The 18,622-nt window shown below is 36.1% G+C and overlaps 1 protein-coding gene across 1 annotated transcript in view; it reads left to right on the forward strand.

Moving 5' to 3' along the window:
- LOC138709428 (uncharacterized) overlaps positions 1–18,622 on the forward strand; it is a 62,737-nt gene that overhangs the window by 25,111 nt on the left and 19,004 nt on the right. Inside the window, exon 2 of the mRNA XM_069840186.1 lies at positions 5,431–5,550. Within this exon, the coding sequence (XP_069696287.1) occupies positions 5,431–5,550 (120 nt within the window). The remainder of the gene's footprint in view (positions 1–5,430; positions 5,551–18,622) is intronic.

Below are 18,622 nucleotides of genomic sequence, written 5' to 3' on the forward strand. Positions count from 1 at the left end.
CGCCTTCCAGCGTCGTTCCTCGGCTATGCAGGGCTGAACTGCTCCGTCCGGTCCTCCTCGTTGTTTGGTGCTGTGTTCGCACCCGGGGCAGGTCACTGGAACAGCTGTCTTCCTTCGAGCCCCACGTTGGAAAGCGCCATTTGTGGGTGGAATCGTTATTGTTGCCCCACGTTGGGCGCCATTTGTGGGTGTAATCGTTGTTGAGATCCCACGTTGGACGCCATTTGAGGGTGAGTGGTTATTGTGACCACACGTTGGGCGCCATTTGAGGGTGGGTGCGTCTCGGTGTTGCGTGAGATTCACTCAGGGTAGCCGAGGTACGGTTGTGGTGTAGGTTGATGTCGGGAATAATCCCCAAGCCGGCTACTTATATAAAAGGCAGTGTAAATTCCAAAACTATAAGTTTATTGTCGTATTCACTTGGTAAACCCTAGAGTATGTATTTCCGGCTGACTTATAATTCAATCGTTGGTCGCACTTCTGTATCGACTCTATGGCGGCTCTGAATAAGCTCTATCCGATACTACAAATTCAATATTCTGTCCCGTACACTATGACACGAAGCGAAATAGTAGTCCTGTCGACACCAAACGAAGTAGTTATTCTGCCCTGTATGTAGGGCCGCCGACACGAAGTAAAGTTGTTTTGATGATCTCCGCTCCGAAGCGGAATAGTAGTCGTCATCTCCGCTCCCCGTCACCCTTATTTATAAAAACCTATCCTACGCTAAAACTAACTATCCTATTGGTTAAAAACTACGTCACTAACTGGCCTAAAATCTGTTCCCTATTGGTCCAAAGTGACCTCATAAGCTGGACCAAGATCTCTCCTTATTGGGCGCAAAATATGTCATCTCTAAATTTAAACTTTGGATTTCCCATAACATCTAATTAGTTTGTATATCTCACAAGAATACCCGTTCTTTGGAAAACCCAAGCTTGGCAGTATCTTTCCCACGGGTCTAGTCCGACTCCGGCTTTTATGCTTCATCGAGTCTATACGAAACCCCGCTCAAGGTGGCCCTAAATCTGTCCGATGCTGACAAGTGACGAAACACCTGTGTGAGGAAGCTAATTCTAACGAAGTCGCCAGAACATCCCCGCGAATACATGTAATAGAAATATGGAGATATCACTTCGCTAATAAATCGGTCTCTCCCTCTCCTAATTACTGCTTCACGCGTGAAAAGGTAACAAACATCCAGACAGACAGACAGACAGACAGACAGACAGACAGACATACAAACAAAAATTTCAAAAAAGCGATTTTCGGTTTCAGGATGGTTTATTATACATGTTGACACCAATTATTTTTGGAAAATCGAAAATTACCAGAAAAAGTTTGGCTACAGATTTATTATTAGTATAGATTTTCATTATTCTTCTCTGTAGCAGTGTTATTGGCATGAGGGAGGTACTATAAGCACAACTCTATCCTATAATACCATATTGTAATATAGCTTGTACTAATGCGATAAAATCTTTTCTAAAGTATGGATGGTCAAGTAATTTATTAGGGTAACGAAATAGTGAATAAATTTTCTTAATCTATTGCAGTAGAAGTAGAAGTAGTAGTAACGTAAGTGGTATAAATAGTAGTAGTAGCAGTAGTGGAAGTAGTAGTCATAGTGATGGTAGCAGAAATAGAAGTTGAAGTAATAGTCGTAGTAGTAGAAAGTTACCAGCGGCAGGAGTGGTAATAGTAGTAGTATTAATAGAAGTAAGTCACAGCACTACTAGTAGTAGTATTAGAAGTAACAGCCGCAGTGATGGTAGGTCTAATAGCAGGAGTATCGATAGTTGTAATGCAATGAATCAATATATTCCGCAACCCATAAACTTACCAAAATTTTCAACATAAGCAGCATATGCAATGTGCGATATCTAATTTAAATTTTCATTAATTATAGCTTTATGAGTCGCCATGCGGCCCTGTGGGAGCGAGTCTTCATTAAATCAGCCGAAGACTGTGCATAAGCCTGGCTCCAACTTATTAGACTTAGCGGTGCTCTCGTTACCACTTCGCTACACGCAGTAAATTCTGATGATCTCTCCCTAGCAACGAGCGAGGAGCTCCTGCTCCGTTTCTTAGCAACATCCGTCAAATAAAGAAATACATGCCGGTAGCTGAAGTCTCTCATAACGAACACATTCCTTGATCTAATAAAACTCTGTCAAGCAATGTATTATTTTCTTACGTTTACCTTACTCACAGAATAATAAATCATATCTTTTGTTATTTCAATCTGTTATCAATAATTTATATAACAAGTTGCATTTATAAATTTTATTGTCAAGTAAAATCCGGCATTTTAAACACAATTAATCACACTCGACGGCCATAACAGAATAATAATTTTATATCTAATCCCGTTGCAACATATCAAATCACATACAGTTACACGAGAAAACACAATTTTCCATTACTGTCCATAAGATAGCATTATAGCTCATTCCACTATTCATTCACATACAGTTTTCTGCCAAAGGGTAGGTTTTTCACCGCCCAGCATTCTCCAACCTTTCTTGTTTTTCGCCTCCTTCTTAGTGCCCGCATACGATTCATATAAAAAAATGGCATCATCTGATATCTTCTTTTTCCCCCAACTTTTATCCCGTTCACCATTTCTTCCAGTAAGTAGAGTTTCTTCTTAGTCAGATACCAACAAATTCCTTGTTCTCTTTCTGATCAGTTTCTGTATTATTTTTCCTTGCCCATTCTTTCTGGCACAGCCTTATTTCTTATTCTGTCTGTCCATTTCACACACTCCATTTATCTCCATATCCACATTTCAAATGCTTCTAGTTGTTTCTCTTTACTTCCATGTTTTTGATCCATACAATTCCACACTCTACACGAAGAACTTCACTAGTATTTTATTTAATTCTTTTTCCGGAGGTCCGCAGAAAATACTCCTTTTTCTATTAAAAACTTCCTTTGCCATTGCTATCCTCCTTTTGACTTTCTGGCAGCAGCTCATGTTACTGCTGATAGTACACCGCAAGTATCCGAAGCTCTGCACTTGTTCTACTGCGTTAAACTTCTTTATTTTTCTTTCGATAACCATGACCTTCATCTTATTTGCACTTATCTTCATCCCATATTGCTCACAGCTGTCATTTAGCTCCAGTAGCATATTCCATAGCATCATCTTCTCTTTTACTAGTAAGGCAATATCAGCAAATCATTTGCACTTTATTTTTCCCCCTCCTACTGTTTAATACCCCATCTAATTTGGTTCAAATTTCACTCATGGCTTATCTTAACAAGAAATACAATAGGCTACTACTTCAGCACGTTACATGTTACAATTTACTGTACACTTTTACCTGTTAAAGTCTTGGTTTTCGTGAACCGACGCATGCGACGTGCCTGGTGCGAAGCCCGCCTCACACAAATTCGGACTACACAAGAGATAGTGAGTGGTTTCTATAACTGCGAGATTCGAGGACTGCGCACCTTGCAGCCATAGAAACCACTCACTATCTCTCGTGTAGTCCGGATTTGTGCGAGGCGGGCCTCGCATCTCGCAAATCGCATGCGTCACTTCAGAAAAACCAATGCTTAAAGGAGGTGTTCCACCTCTCGGCAATGTTCAGTTTTGTAAACAAGAGCATATCGCGGACCGCTTATTGTGCGCAACGAATAAAGCATATGTTTACAACGATGTTTCAGTGGCGGCTTGTAACCAAATATTCGCAATTATCTCGCAGAACGGCTCGTTTGCGGACCCATGTTTACTAGAACTTTTTTGCTTCTATTATCATATACTTTCAACCGTTTCAGTTTTCGCTACTAATTTTGATACATCCTGTTTATATAAGCTATGTCTTTTCTTGTAGTTTATGATATTGACACAGTAATTATTAGGGCTAGGATTTGATTGAAATTGCATCTTTTTTCTGTTAAGCCAGAAACATAGCTGCTTTAGTATTTACTGTATATGTTATGTGATAAACTGAATGTTTTAGGACATATTTGTTAGGGCATTTTTTTGCATTTTTTTCCTGTTTCAACTCATAAGAGCATCGTTTGTTTTATTCGGTAATTTTTTTAGGCATTTTCATTTAATTTTGGCCATAAATCCCCATTATTAATGTAAAATAATGATTATATCCTTCGATATTTTCTCTACATATTTTGTCCATTAATACCCATTATTTTGTATAATATTTTAAACGTTTTTCTACACAAATATTGCAACTTTAACGTAGTACATCCCACTTAATGGATCAGTACAACCACCCCTTCAATATAGACTCCTTTATACCTGCTAATTCCGGATAAGAGTGGCCTTGTGGTGGACTACATGGAAACTACATCAAGTAAAATAATTATGTAAAATGAAATAACTTAAATGTTGGCACTAGAATTTAATTTAATTACTAGTCTAAATATTAAGTTGTACAAAACCTCTTTTCCTACTAAGGTAATTATGTAAAATCAATTTTTAGGGCATTTTTATGGGCATTTTTGAAAGATTTTTAAGTTATAAATGCACTGTTTTAGGACATTTTTTCATTATTTATAGGTCATCAAAATCCTAGGCCTAGTAATTATGTGTTCAGTGCAAAATGTTTCTAATTAATTATATTCAATTTCATTGCAAAAAAGGGGCAACTACATTATTTGTTTTACCCCTTTAAATTGCTGATTATAATAAATGATTGAGTGAAAAAACTGAAACTCCTAGGTACCTGGGACGTACTCTGAAAAAGAAAAGATGTTCAGTTAAAATTGGAATTATATATATATATATATATATATATATATATACTGTAGTTTTCCACAACTTTGTAAAAGTGAAACTACCTCGCTTTTGCGGGGATCCCTTCAATTTCTATGCCATTTTCATTATATCCTCAGTGAGGTAGGGACAGATTTTTCTATTTGAAGACTACAGGGGCAAAACATCGTTACTCATGTTTTACTGTTTTTGCAGGAGATCAAGTTGACAGTTTCAAGACCCATTATATTTTATTGTCTTTGGGTTAAAATTTCTCAAATTTCTTTGGACTAATGAAGTTGTTATTCTGTACGTTAAACTACACAAATCTACACTACTGAGCTATTACATGACATCTAAAACAGAAAATCGATCATTTTGGACTTATCACGTTTTTGTGCTCTTCATTTACTCCGACTTACTAAGGTTGTTGTATTTCGTGATATATCTTTGATAAGAAGAGAGAGACAGGCCAATACATCAAAGTTAATAGTCACAGTTCTTTTCTTTATAGTGAGTAATTTTGAATGTGATAGTGTAAGCAGAAATAAAATTAGTGTGCAATTATTTCATCTGATTTTATAATAGGAACTGGTAGCCCACTGAAGGCACTTAAATGTATAATGGAATTTAAGCACACATTGTCAGTGTTGAATTTCTAGTGGTGCTCGATGTTTAGACTGAACTTTCATGGTTTATTCCAGGTGCCATGCCGTGCCAAGACAGTCTGGACTGCGCCAGGATGAACCTGGGAGGTTACACGTGCCAGAACCTTCGTTGTGTGTGTGACCCCAATACCGACACGGGGCTCTTTCCCTGCCGAGGTGAGGAACACTTCGTTCTTAATTGTATTATTGCCCTGATCCACACGTCATGCAAAGAACTAAATAGAAGAACCGAAACTGTTGTTGATGTTTATCTCTTGGACTCACAACACTTCCGTGAGTTTTTATTTTAATTAGATCTGAACCTGTTTGGCTTTCTAAACTCCAATTCCAGTTTTATTATACAGGGCGATCCGTTTGGGTATTGATAAAATAAAAACACCGTAAAACATTTACTACTGAACTTTATTTGAGGCGTTCAGAGCTAAAGTGGATCAAGTCACAAATTTTCATAAACTGAGTTTGATTCATTTTCTGATTATCTGAAGTTGGATTTTTACCGAGCAGTAATGGATCAAGTCTTAATTCCAAGCATTCGCCGGTAGGTGACACCAGTCACTTTTGACCCAAATTATTTGTTGACAATGTTTTGAGCCGTAGTGGATCAAGTCACCAAAGCGTTGCATAAATTAACATCACAATTGTTTATATTTTATAAATCTAGAATTTGAGAATGGAGCAATAAAATTATTGCTACTGAAATTGATAATCCACTACAGCGAGTTAACTTTAAGTCCTATTATCTCAAAACTACGTCTCATGGACTTGAGCCACTTAAGCTCTGAACGCCTCATTTGTTGAAATTTTGTGCATACAACACTGAAAGGTGGGAGATTCCTCAGAGCTCAATATGATCCCCATTGCGCACCCTGCATAACTCATAACGGTGATGCAATTCAGCCCATGTCCGTTTGAACATAAGAGGGATAATTTTTACTCTCAGATCATCAATGTTCCTGGGTTTCTGTGAATAGACAATGTCTTTAACAAAACCCTACACGGAGAATTCAAGAGAGTTTAGATCTGGGGAGTTTGGGGACCAAACCAAGAGATAGCTGCTTCTCGTACTGGGTTTCGCCTGCGACCTCCTGCATGTTTTTTAACACAGAACTTGTTTCTACACATGTTAGATACCACAACATTATGGAATCGTATTTAGGTACATTGCGCAGACCATACTCACGTCGAAATTCCCTTTGAACTCTTTAACACAAATTTAGCATACCAAAGAACACATTGTGCCCGCTATTGACTTGTAGTAGCCATTTTAATCATCTACGATTTTCATTTGTCCTTTCAGATTATGCATTGTTGATTGTCATATACGGAAACTCTCTCTTTTAATCATAATATAACCAGCAAGAAATTTTTCCTACTATCATAATAACTTTATACTAATAAATTCTGTGGCCGGGAGAAAAAAAGATCTTAAGTCAATATTTTGTGAAAATGATATTTTATACATTCTGAAAGCGGAAACAGTCCTCTACAATCTGGTAAAACAGTTAAAGTCAAATAAGACTCCTGACTGAATTTATAGAGTGTTACCAAATGTCCTAAGTACTTTTTGAATAGAGCACACACAGAATAAAGGACTTAAGAATATTTAATACTTTATTGCTTACAAACCAGCACATGTTTACTTTCCATGCTTCCCTGTTAAAAAGGTTTAACTTGCATTTTAGCTATTTTATCACATGCTGAAGTCCTTTCCTTTTAAAACTTTAAGCACCAGGGTAAACAGTCCTATAATTGTTTAAGACCCATTTTGCATTCCTAATAATTTACATTTCTCATTTATTTTGATATGAAAAAGGTCTTATGTTTAAATAGTCCCTTCTACTCAGTTTGGGTTCTAGTCTTAAAAGGGCTTAAGTGCGGCTATTTTTGGAAATAATCAAGAAAATTGTTAAATGAGCAACATTGCCTATTTTAAAAGAAATATAAACAAATAATATCCAGGAAAAACTTCTGAATTAAAAAAACTCTATAATTGACACCAATTTCAATCTTCCTACTGCTCTCCTGAAAAGCATAAAATTTTTACTTAAGACCTTTTTCCTCCCGGCCACAGAATTAATATTATCCATACCCAGATGGATCAGACTGTATTTAAACATTAGTAAGCCTATGTTTATATTATACTTAACTACAGTACTTTTAATAGATAGGGAAAATTTAGAGCATAAGTTATTTTCACTGACTTAAGATGTCCAGTTCTGAATCTTGATCATCTAATGTGTTTATTTCTAGTTAGGGTTGTATTTGTGAATTTCCTAGGCTTTGTTGAATTGTACTAGTCATTCGCCTGCGATCTAGCGTCGTTTATTCCTCACAAATCTTACGTTTGTTTGGACTTAAATACCGTGGAAAATAGAAACGAAACAAGTCTGAAGGCCCATTCACAATGAAAATTAAACATAACCGTAACATAAACACAGAAGTTTGCGCCCAGGTTACCAAATGGGATCATTCACAATGATTCACATAAGCATTGACATAAACATTACCGTAAGACGTTAACATGAAAGTTTGCAAACTCCAAACTTTCATGCTTATGCTTACGTGATTTGCAAACAGAACACAATCGTGGAACGCTGAAGTATACGACAGAATATGAGGAAATGGCGTCGTTGTTATGTTTCCATGGTTACCAAGTATCTTTGCGGTTATGTTTATGTTCCCATCGTGAATGCTCTTGATTTTACCGTAACGTTTACATTTTTAAGTTAACGCTTAAGTTATGTTTAATTTTCATTGTGAATGAGCCTTGAGTCTGTGAAGCTGTCCGTAGAAATAATGATTATGACGATCACTGCATCTTCAACATCATATAATATATTATATTAATATTAATATATTAATAATAATAATAATAAATATATATTAATATATTATATATGTATATTATACATTCATGACTGAAGTATTTGGCTATGAACTAACAACTTAAGAATAAACCGAATGCGAACGAAATAACAAGAATCTTTGGAAAATATACTAGGATAAAATAATAACTTCTTTTCTGCTTAGAATAGAAATTATATTTTCCACAGACAAGAACGTATAGTTAAATTATTTTATATTATTTTCGTTATTTAAAATGAATATTTCCAGTGCGTTTAGTCCTACAAGATGGCAATAGATAGGGTAAACATTGGTAATTTCGTGGCAGTGGTTATTTCGTGATACTTTTTCTTTGCTCTTTTGTGAACTAACCAATGGTGTTACGAGATCCAAATTTCCGCCAAGGGATTGCATATGTTGTCCAGTTTCCAGAAACATACAGCTAAGCTTTGTGTGACTATTGTAGTTGCTTCAGTGAGCATTTATGTTTGGAGAGAGCAAGTTTGCGTCGACTTCTCAGGCATACAAATTTTGTGGATGTTTGTAATTACATTACAGGCTTATTACTAAAGGTAAGCATATGATATTTGGTACAAATATTTATTGTATCTCCATGAAATTTTAGGTAATGTTTTTGGAATTTTAGATAAAACTGTAGTCGCCATATAGGCTTAGCTTTACTGATAGAAATCTTAGCTGTTTGAGGCGAAATTTTGTTGAGCTTTAAGTGTTACAATTTTTAAAATAGTATTAAATGTATTACAATAGGAATTTTAGAAATCTGAAGACAAGATGTGATAACAAAAAAGAAAACGAAGACGCAATGGGTTCAGTGTAGCTTCTGTTTGATTTGTTATCATGCTAAGTGTCAATGATAAGTGCTAGATGACTTACTTGCAAGAATTGTAACAGAAGATGGAACATGGCTCCACCATTTTGGACCGGAGACAGAGGCAGATAATGGAGTGGCATCATGCAAATTCACCAAAGAAATAGAAATTCAAAAGTACACCTTCGGCAGGAAACGTAATGGCTACTGTGTTTTTCGATTCAGAAGGACTCTTGCTTGTGGACATCATGCCACACGGAACCACCATTAATTCTGACGGTTATGTTGCAACTCTCAAGAAACATCAAGTTCGACTGAGTCGTGTTCGACGACATCGGGAGAAACAGGCTGTTCTGCTATTGCACGACAACGCACAGCCATATGTCAGTCACAACACCACAGACCAAATCAGAAAATTCGGATAGACAACACTGAAACACCCACCTTACAGCCCTGAACTGGCACCGTGCGATTACCATCTCTTTGGTAAACTGAAGGATCCCTTCGCGGAACGAGGTTAGAAGATGACTCCCTAGTGCACGCTGCTAAAGAGTGGCTCAGACGTGTTGGTCCAGACTTTTACCATGCTGGTCTACAGGCCCTCGTTCCTAGGTTACGTAAGGCAGTTGAAAGGGACAGGGATTATGTGGAAAAGTGACATTTTGTTCCTTAAGGATGCATATACATTCTGTGAAAATAGCAAAGCTGTAGGATAAAAATATAATTTTTAAACAAATATTATGCATTACTTTTGGAGTTACCCTAGTAATATAGGCTATAGTAAAGTCCGTAATAAAAGTGTTCACCCTTTCAGGGCAAAGAAGATCCCTTTTCAATTTCAATTTTTACTTTGATTCCATTCTTATTATGTGTTGATATGTATTTCTATGTTTTCTTGCTATGAATATTAAACGGAATTAGTATGTTTGAAGTCTTGTAACAATAAATGAGAATTTCATTTGACTTTAATGAATTTTTCCACAATTCTTCTACCTCTCACTAAATTATCAATGCAATATCACGAAATTACCAAGGTTATCACGAAATAACCAACCTTTCAGCTTAAGTTGTAAAAGTGGTTTTTGGCACATATTCAAGAACGTATCCAATCTTTTATGTCTCCAGATTTGTACAGCAAATTATCGTCTTTTAGATGAAAAAATCGGAATAAGAATATATTTACACATTTGCATTTTAAATTAGTTTTCATGAAATTATCACGAAATTACCAATGTTTACCCTATATACATTCATTTCTGAGACTCTAGATTTAGACTGAGCATTTCACTGTGCCTTCAAGCACACCTTCCCTGTATTCCAGTATAGGATGAATTTATGTCATGGGAGAGACTTCGATAAGGGGATCATGCGATGGACAGCTTAAATCAATAAGGTAACGCATTTTTTTTTCAAGTTGTGTTCACATAAAAATTTTATGGACTATTAAACCAAGATATTATGCTTGAAAGGCTGCTGACATAGCAGAGGAACATAAAAATTGGAAATTTAAAATGAATGGAAGAGGCTGCGAACTGCATTTAAGGGGTTAGGTACAGCTTACGGTAATAAAATTTTGGAAATATTCAACATTTCTTCCTCCATTACTACTGTATATTTGTACAAAAATTAAAATTAGTATGTATAAAACACTGTCCTTCTGCTATAAGAAAAATATTATTTTTACGATTTAAAAAGAAAATTTAAATTTCTTTTTCAAAATTCAATTCACTGTGCAATGATGAAGCGTTTCCCACATAACTCAAAAACTACCCAACATCCTGTGATGAAATTTTTTGTGTGTATTTATGCATGTCATACCTACAATATGGTGCAAGATCACTTCCCTAGTCGACCTGGTTGGCGAGTTGGTATAGCGCTGGCCTTCTATGCCCAAGGTTGCGGGTTCGATTCCGGGCCAGGTCGATGGCATTTAAGTGTGCTTAAGTGCGACAGGCTCATGTCAGTAGATTTAGTGGCATATAAAAGAACTCCTGCGGGACAAAATTCCGGCACATCCGGCGACGCTGATATAACCTCTGCAGTTGCGAGCGTCGTTAAATAAAAAATAACATACTCACTTCTCTACGTTTGACAGATTGTCTGATAAAAAACAAATTCATTTAAAAAATGGTCAAATATCAGTATTTGCTTCTAACACAGAATAAAAATATATTATTTATTAAGGAATGTAGTTGAAAGAGCATGATATTGTAAACATAAGTTTCAGCAATAAAATAAAAAAGAGAGAACATGGAAAAGTTAACAAGTTAATGAGTTATGAGGGAAACGCTTCATCACTGCACAGAAAACTGCAACAATTTTAAATTTTGAAAAAAAAAAAAATATATAAATAATTTTTTTAAATCGTGAAAATATTATTTTCATATAGCAGAAGACAGTGTTTTACACACACCAATTTTCATTATTGTACAAGATACAGTAATGGAGGAAAAAAATGTTGAATATTTCCAAAAATTTTACTGCTGTAAGCTGTACCTAACCCCTTAAGCTTGTAATGGAGTTTGTACTTTTTCATGTTCAGCATATCTGTTTAATTCTACTTAGTTTCAGATATAGTTCAATAGAATCTTTCCATCCATTTCTAGATCGGTCCATGTCCCGTTTTCCAGTCGAATATTAACCCTAGTATTATCGTGGATTACAAAGGGTATTGTTCACCAAATTAAATTTAAATATATGACTTCTAGTGTAGCAAAAATTGTATTATTATTTTACTGTATTATCATTGAACAATTACCATCCTTTTCGAAGATTTACAATACGTTTAATTTTTACCACAGTAATCTCACTTGAGGTTTTATCTAGAGAAAATCAAAACTCGAGTGGAATTTAAGATTTTTCATGGTTTCTCTCAGTCACATAGGCAAATGCTGGATTGTAAATTTGTATACCATGATTCATCACTGCGTCAGTCACCAGTATCATAAACATTAATCAAAATCTAAAATCAGTTACATGAACACAAGCCATCTACAATGCACAATAGAAACAGGAACTCAAAAACAGTAAAAACGGCCTACTGATATACCCAAAAACCCTTCAGACGTGATATGGCCACAAATGTTAAAGCGTGTATAAATAAATGTAACAAAAAGTTGAAAAGATCTGTAATGCTGCATAAAGAAATGTATTCCACACAATGTCATGAAAATGCACGTGTTCAGCATTTTCGACACCAAAAATTATCCCTTATACAATCTGCCAGTCCGTCAGCCTGCATGTGTGGGTACAGACAGATTATTTAGTCCTGACAGCTCAGCGACGCGAAAGAGGGGAAGTAATAGGAGGAGTGGGGAGAGTTCCGGAGTAGAGATAAGGGCGAGCGGTCGGTAAAGGAATGCAGTACAGCTTAATTGTACTGGAAACATACCGCTTTACCGCACGCATGACATCAGATCGTTCCCAAGGCAAGCGAGTGAATAACCCAAACACCCCTTGGCGCCTGACCCAGGCGCAGCTCGCCGGCGACTGTCAGGACTAAATAATCAAACTATACAGCTATTCTTCCTAAACTATTGAACTTTTTGTTTTCTTATTTGATATTTACAGATTAATTAATCCGGAAGTAATTCAGTTAAAATACAATCACTCTTACAAAAAATTAATGGAATCATCACTTAAAAATAATGATAAAAATAGCACTTCACTGAAAAATCTGTCCGGAAGAGATTCTTTTTTAATTTATTTTCAATAGGATGAAGTACAGACACTGTGTGTCCAAAATATTTCTCTTCAGAGATACCGGGACACTCCTTCATACATATTAATGTCATTTATTCTTTGTTAGTAGGCATTACTGAAGACTCATTTGGTTCAGAATCTGTAGGAATGCAACCGTGCATAACGCCACAACCTTTAATTATATTATTGAGTATCTTAATTGCTTCGTGAAGCGAACATCAAGAAAGTACGGGTCACTGACTCGCGCCCATCCTTTCGATCGTGTAAATAGGCCTATGTCTGATTCTTCTCTACTTACCGGTTTCTTTTCTTTTCATTCTTCCTGTCAGGATAAAGCCATAGGGACGTGCTCCGACTTCACTTTTATCCCTTCCAGGGTCTTCCCAGATCACGTTCACCGGAAGATGTAAAAATAATGATTCCGAAAAGCTTTCATCCTCCATTTTTTTTAATGTTCTTTTCACCTCTCTTTCTTTTCATTTAATTTACCGACTATTAATATATATTTATTTCTTCTCCAATTATCGTATTTCTAATATAGACTTTTAACGCGTACTTTCAAATTCGTCTTAATGTAGTTTATATGACTTGAATGTGAGCTTCGTCGCTTTTACGTAGTACCCAAGATTTACTTTCACATAAAAAATAAGATTGGCCATTATTTTATGGAACTTAAATTGGGTTTCTCATCTTGTGTGTTTTGTGAGAGTTCATCTAATTGCTTCCACGTAGCTTAATATCAGTGCAATGTTATTTATAGTGGACGTCATTACTTGTTTAGGACATACTTGGCTAATTTCGTGATACTAAACCTTAGTTGCAAAAATACGGTTCAAATTAAAAAAAAAATAATAATGTTTTAATGTACAGTAGTGGCAAAAAAACCGAACCGACCCTTGTAGCTGAGTTCAGAGCCTTGTTCACTCCAGACCACGATAGACTGGTAACTAAGACTTTCGTGGTTCAAATCCTGCCTGGGAAGGAAACTTTTTTTGTTCCTTATTCAAATTTATTCCCAATACTTTACGATTGCAGCGATATTTTACTATTTAATTAACTTATTATTCCCAGAACATGAATTTTACCAGGAATCGAAAAGTATTGGGAATAAATTTGAATAAGGGACAAAAAAAAGTTTCCTTCCCCTGCAGGATTCGAACCACGAAAGTCTTAGTTACCAGTCTATCGTGCTCTGGAGTGAACAAAGCTCTGAAATCAGCTACAAGGGTCGGTCCGTTTTTTTTTTTGCCACTATTGTACGGACTTTATTAGATTTCAGAAAGTAACTGGTCAGCATTTTTACCTCAAATAAATTTATACACTACTTACAAACAATCAATATATAAAAACAAAATATAGCATCCTAGAAGGACTGGTATAATTTCGTGATTCTACAAGGGTGTTTTCGTGATAGTCCTTAAGTTCTGCTTTTGTGAAAAATTCGATGGTGTTTGAGTAAAGGGAGATAAGTCATAAAAATAATTTTTGAGATAAATGACAATAAAACTTCAGACCATATTTCAAATAATTTTCTATACAAATAAAACACGCAAAATGCTAGCAATATACTATTTTTGCACACTCACTCGCAGAATTTAACAAAACTCCATTTGTGCAAAAAGTGACGTAACTCCCTTTACCAGAACACCATGGAATTTAGAAATGGCAAGAGAGGGATGAATGATTCTATACAACCTGACCCATAATCATCTTTTTCCACAACATATTATTCTACTTCAATTTTTCGGGGTTTGAATTCAGATTCCGACATGAAAGTACGATACCATCATTCTCTGGATACTCTGAATGAATTTCCTTTACTTTTTCATACCTCGATGTATGTAAGGGCTACACTTCACAACAAATGCTGGTGTGTAATGAAGGCGTGGTTTTACAAAATGAAGAAAGAAAAAAATCACGCAATAAGCTAATTATATGACACTTCTCGAGCAATAGGGGTGGAGATTAAAGACCGTAGGACATTCCCATTTTATGTTGATAACACTGATATAAATAATCTTCAATGTTGCACTTCCGAACAAAAATGTTCCTTTTTTACGGTAGCGCTAGAAATCAGACTTTACTATGGCTGTAAATGATACAATGTCACGGCATATTGCGCTTTATGATAAAAATGTTTAAATGAGGAAAACATGAGGGAATATACAATGTCGCGCTCAACAAAATGGCAAGTTATCCCACAGATTTATAAAATGCGTAGCAGATCTGACTTTGTTCACATTAACGGAACTATAAATTCTGGATCACGTAATAAGGATTATGTGTTTTGTTCCAAGTGCTGAACTTATCACAGATTGTTATATCTATGTTGCGCGATAGAAAGGGCATGAGGCTCAAAGGCACAAATTGGTGGCTTTGAGTTGAGACCTCTATGTGAATACAAAAACGCTTTCTAGAACATTTAATCCAACTCGTTTCGCCGGCTAACATTTCGTCCACTTTTTTTGTGCCCAAAGACATTTCGTCCACAGGGACAACATCCATTCCAAATTACTCCAAAAAAAAGTTGTGTCCATGGACATTTTGTCCACATTTTTTTCGATCATCACTACTGTATTACGTGCAACAAAGTTAGTCCATTATTTGGTGCGTTTTATTAGCTGTATAATGCGTATAAATAATAAAATACCTCCTCAATTTTTACCAACTGAACGAATATACCCACCCAATAGAATTTTGTGTGAGCAAATTTTCGATATACACTTTTTATTAGGAAAAATGCAAAGAGTATATTCCAACATCTGAACACAAGGTATGAAGTCGAATTTAACTCTACAATTGAAGGATTTAAAAAAAAAAGGGACATAGTCCAAAAAATTCAAATTTGAGACATTAAGCATATGGTATTGTAGCGCCCATCTACAGAATTAGTTGTTTGGGGAAAAACGCTATAGGCCTATGTCATCCGTGGCGCTACAGCCCACGAAGGGCCAAGACCGACCAGCCGGCTGCTCGCCTCACGGCCACATGCCGAAGCAGAGGTGGACGATCATCCAACCAGAATGGAGGTATCGTGTGGTTAGCACGATGAGCTCCCCAGCCGTTATAGCTGGTTTGCGTAACCGGATTTCGCTACCTATCGTAGCTCCCCAAGTGCATCACGATCCTGGGTTGGCACCGGTCCCATACAGGCCTATGTCATAGGAGTGGAAATTTTCAGTGGTTTTCATAAAACAACCATAGTCCAAAGACTTTTTTGTGAAAATATTCATTGTCTAGCCAGGACGATGGTAGCACTTACAAAAATCCCATTCATATCATTTTGAAACATTTATCCGTACAATTTTAAACTTTAGATTGGCAGTACTGCTTCTTACGTGCGCGGCAAAAGCCACCTCGGTGAAAAATACTTTAGCACGTGAATTGTTGTAGGCCTACCAGTTATGGAGTCATCTCTAAGTGCAGAAGTAACCCCATGAAAGAAACGTAAGCAACTAAAGGAGAAGAAATAGGATATAATAAAGTGAACGAAGATTAAAGGAGTCGAACACTTCAGCCACAACAGAGTATTTTTTCTTAAAATAACCATTGTCCATATAAATAGCACTACCAAAACACAAAATTAGAATATCCTCAGCCGTCCTTTATCGACCGATGACCAGTCTTCTAGGCACTCTAACTCATTACGAGTGTGAAGCAAGTGGAAACATAAAACATAGCGGTATGCCTTTAATTCTGAAGCAAGTGGAAGATGATTGCACCTCCTCTGTTCATTCAAATACAAACTTATTTGAGTTGACATAGAAGTTATGTTGATGAAATCTTAACTTCTCCAGTCTGTAACTTAGGAATTACCTTCACTACATAAAAAGGTAAACAAATGTTTACAATAGCCATACCAAGTGGCTGAGTACAGCGTGAAACGTGAAATACAAATATGGTGAGTTGGATGCTTTCCAGACTATTTTCAAGTGTTTACTTTGATCCATCGCTTATTCTTACCCCGAGTATGACGGTGCGTAGAGGTCTGCGTATTGTCAAACTTGTCAAACAGTTCACAAATATTATGATGTTATGTATTACCCTTCAGAAGAAGGAATTTTTTGCACAAGATCCAGTCTCTATTATACTGTATACTCACATTCCAATAAGTACTAATAATTAAATTCAGCAATTCTGTTGACACCAGAATAATGATTTTGGGAAGGAATTCAATAATTTTATTGAGAATGAAGACAAAAGACGAAGGTTCACGAAGTGCTATGCCTCACAAATAAGATTAAGCTTACTTAATTGTTAAATCATTTTAGTAGGTTATTTTACGACGCTGTATCAACATCTCAGGTTATTTAGCGTCTAAATAAAGTGAAGGTGGTAATGCCGGTGAAATGAATCCGGGATCCAACACCGATAATTACCCAGCATTTGCTCATATTGGATTGAGGGAAAACCCCGGAAAAAACCTCACTCAGGTAACTTGCCCCAACCGGGATTCGAACCCGGGCCACCTGGTTTCGCGGCCAGACGCGCTAGCTGTTACTCCACAGGTGTGTTAAATAAATAAAGCCATGATCAATAACCACATTATGTTCTAAGTCCCCCAAATCTCTAATATTTCCTTTTGGCCTATTCATTCCTTTTAGGACGTCTCAAATCTGTCTTGTCTCACTGCAGAGTAAGCTGGTTTTGCTTATTATTTTCTAATATTCTGGCATTTTGTTGACGCGTATTTCATATTAGGCCATACCATAACTCTTTTTTGTATTTAAGGCTCTAACCAACAAGTTTTCTTAAAAGTCTTATCTTCAATTCTTAATTTATGTTCTGTTACAATAAAGAAGAGTTTCGAAGGGAGAGTCATAATTTTATTAAAAATAATGTACATTTTCTGTTCTAATCCTGTAACTACGCATTTTGTATAGTAATAGTAGTAGGTTATTTTACGACGCTTTATCAACATCTTCGGTTATTTAGCGTCTGAATGAGATGAAGGTGATAATGCCGGTGAAATGAATCCGGGGTCCAGCACCGAAAGTTACCCAGCATTTGCTCATATTGGGTTGAGGGAAAACCCCGGAAAAAACCTCAACCAGGTAACCTGCCCCAACCGGGAATCGAACCCGGGCCACCTGGTTTCGCGGCCAGACGTGCTGACCGTTATTCCACAGGTGTGGACCGTATTTTGTGTGTTATATAGTTTCGGCAGCTGAAGATTTAAATTTGCTTTGTAAATATTTAGGCCCTACACGTCGTATAACACAACTGACTACTGAGATCTCCAAATCTGAAATTTGTTTAGTAAATTTACACTGAATAACTGTTAGGCCTATATTTATTGTTAAAACCATAATTTAGGTTAACTTTTACTTATAGTTTTTATTTATAATCCTAGGTTTATTGCATCTATTTATTTATAGTTAGAATTTAATTTTACGTTTATTTTATTTTTATTGCTGTAATTATTGTAAATCTTATTAATATAATTATTGTAATATTATTATTGTATATTATATCACTGCCACCGGATGTATACCCAATTGTAGTGTTAATAAATACATACACATACACAAATGCTTGTTCCACCATGCTGACCACATGATCTACGGATAATCATCGTAGTAACCCAATACCTCCAAAAGCCGTAAAACGACGTAGAAAAAGAATGATTATCACGAAAAGACGGATTTTTCTCCATTGTATATTTTGTGTGTTTCATTTATTCAGTTCTATCATGATGCGAATTATACTAGGGTAGTAATAGTTTATTTTCTTGACCTGTTACAAAAAAATGCTCGTTTCTTCCCTTGAATTCAAGTTATAAAGTCACGTTCATACTCGTCAAGCTGTTTCAAATGTCCTTTAAAGTCTAATAAAAAGTAGAAAGGGATTAAA

Source organism: Periplaneta americana, chromosome 1 (assembly GCF_040183065.1).
Source record: "Periplaneta americana isolate PAMFEO1 chromosome 1, P.americana_PAMFEO1_priV1, whole genome shotgun sequence".
Classification (NCBI taxonomy): Eukaryota; Metazoa; Arthropoda; class Insecta; order Blattodea; family Blattidae; genus Periplaneta; species Periplaneta americana.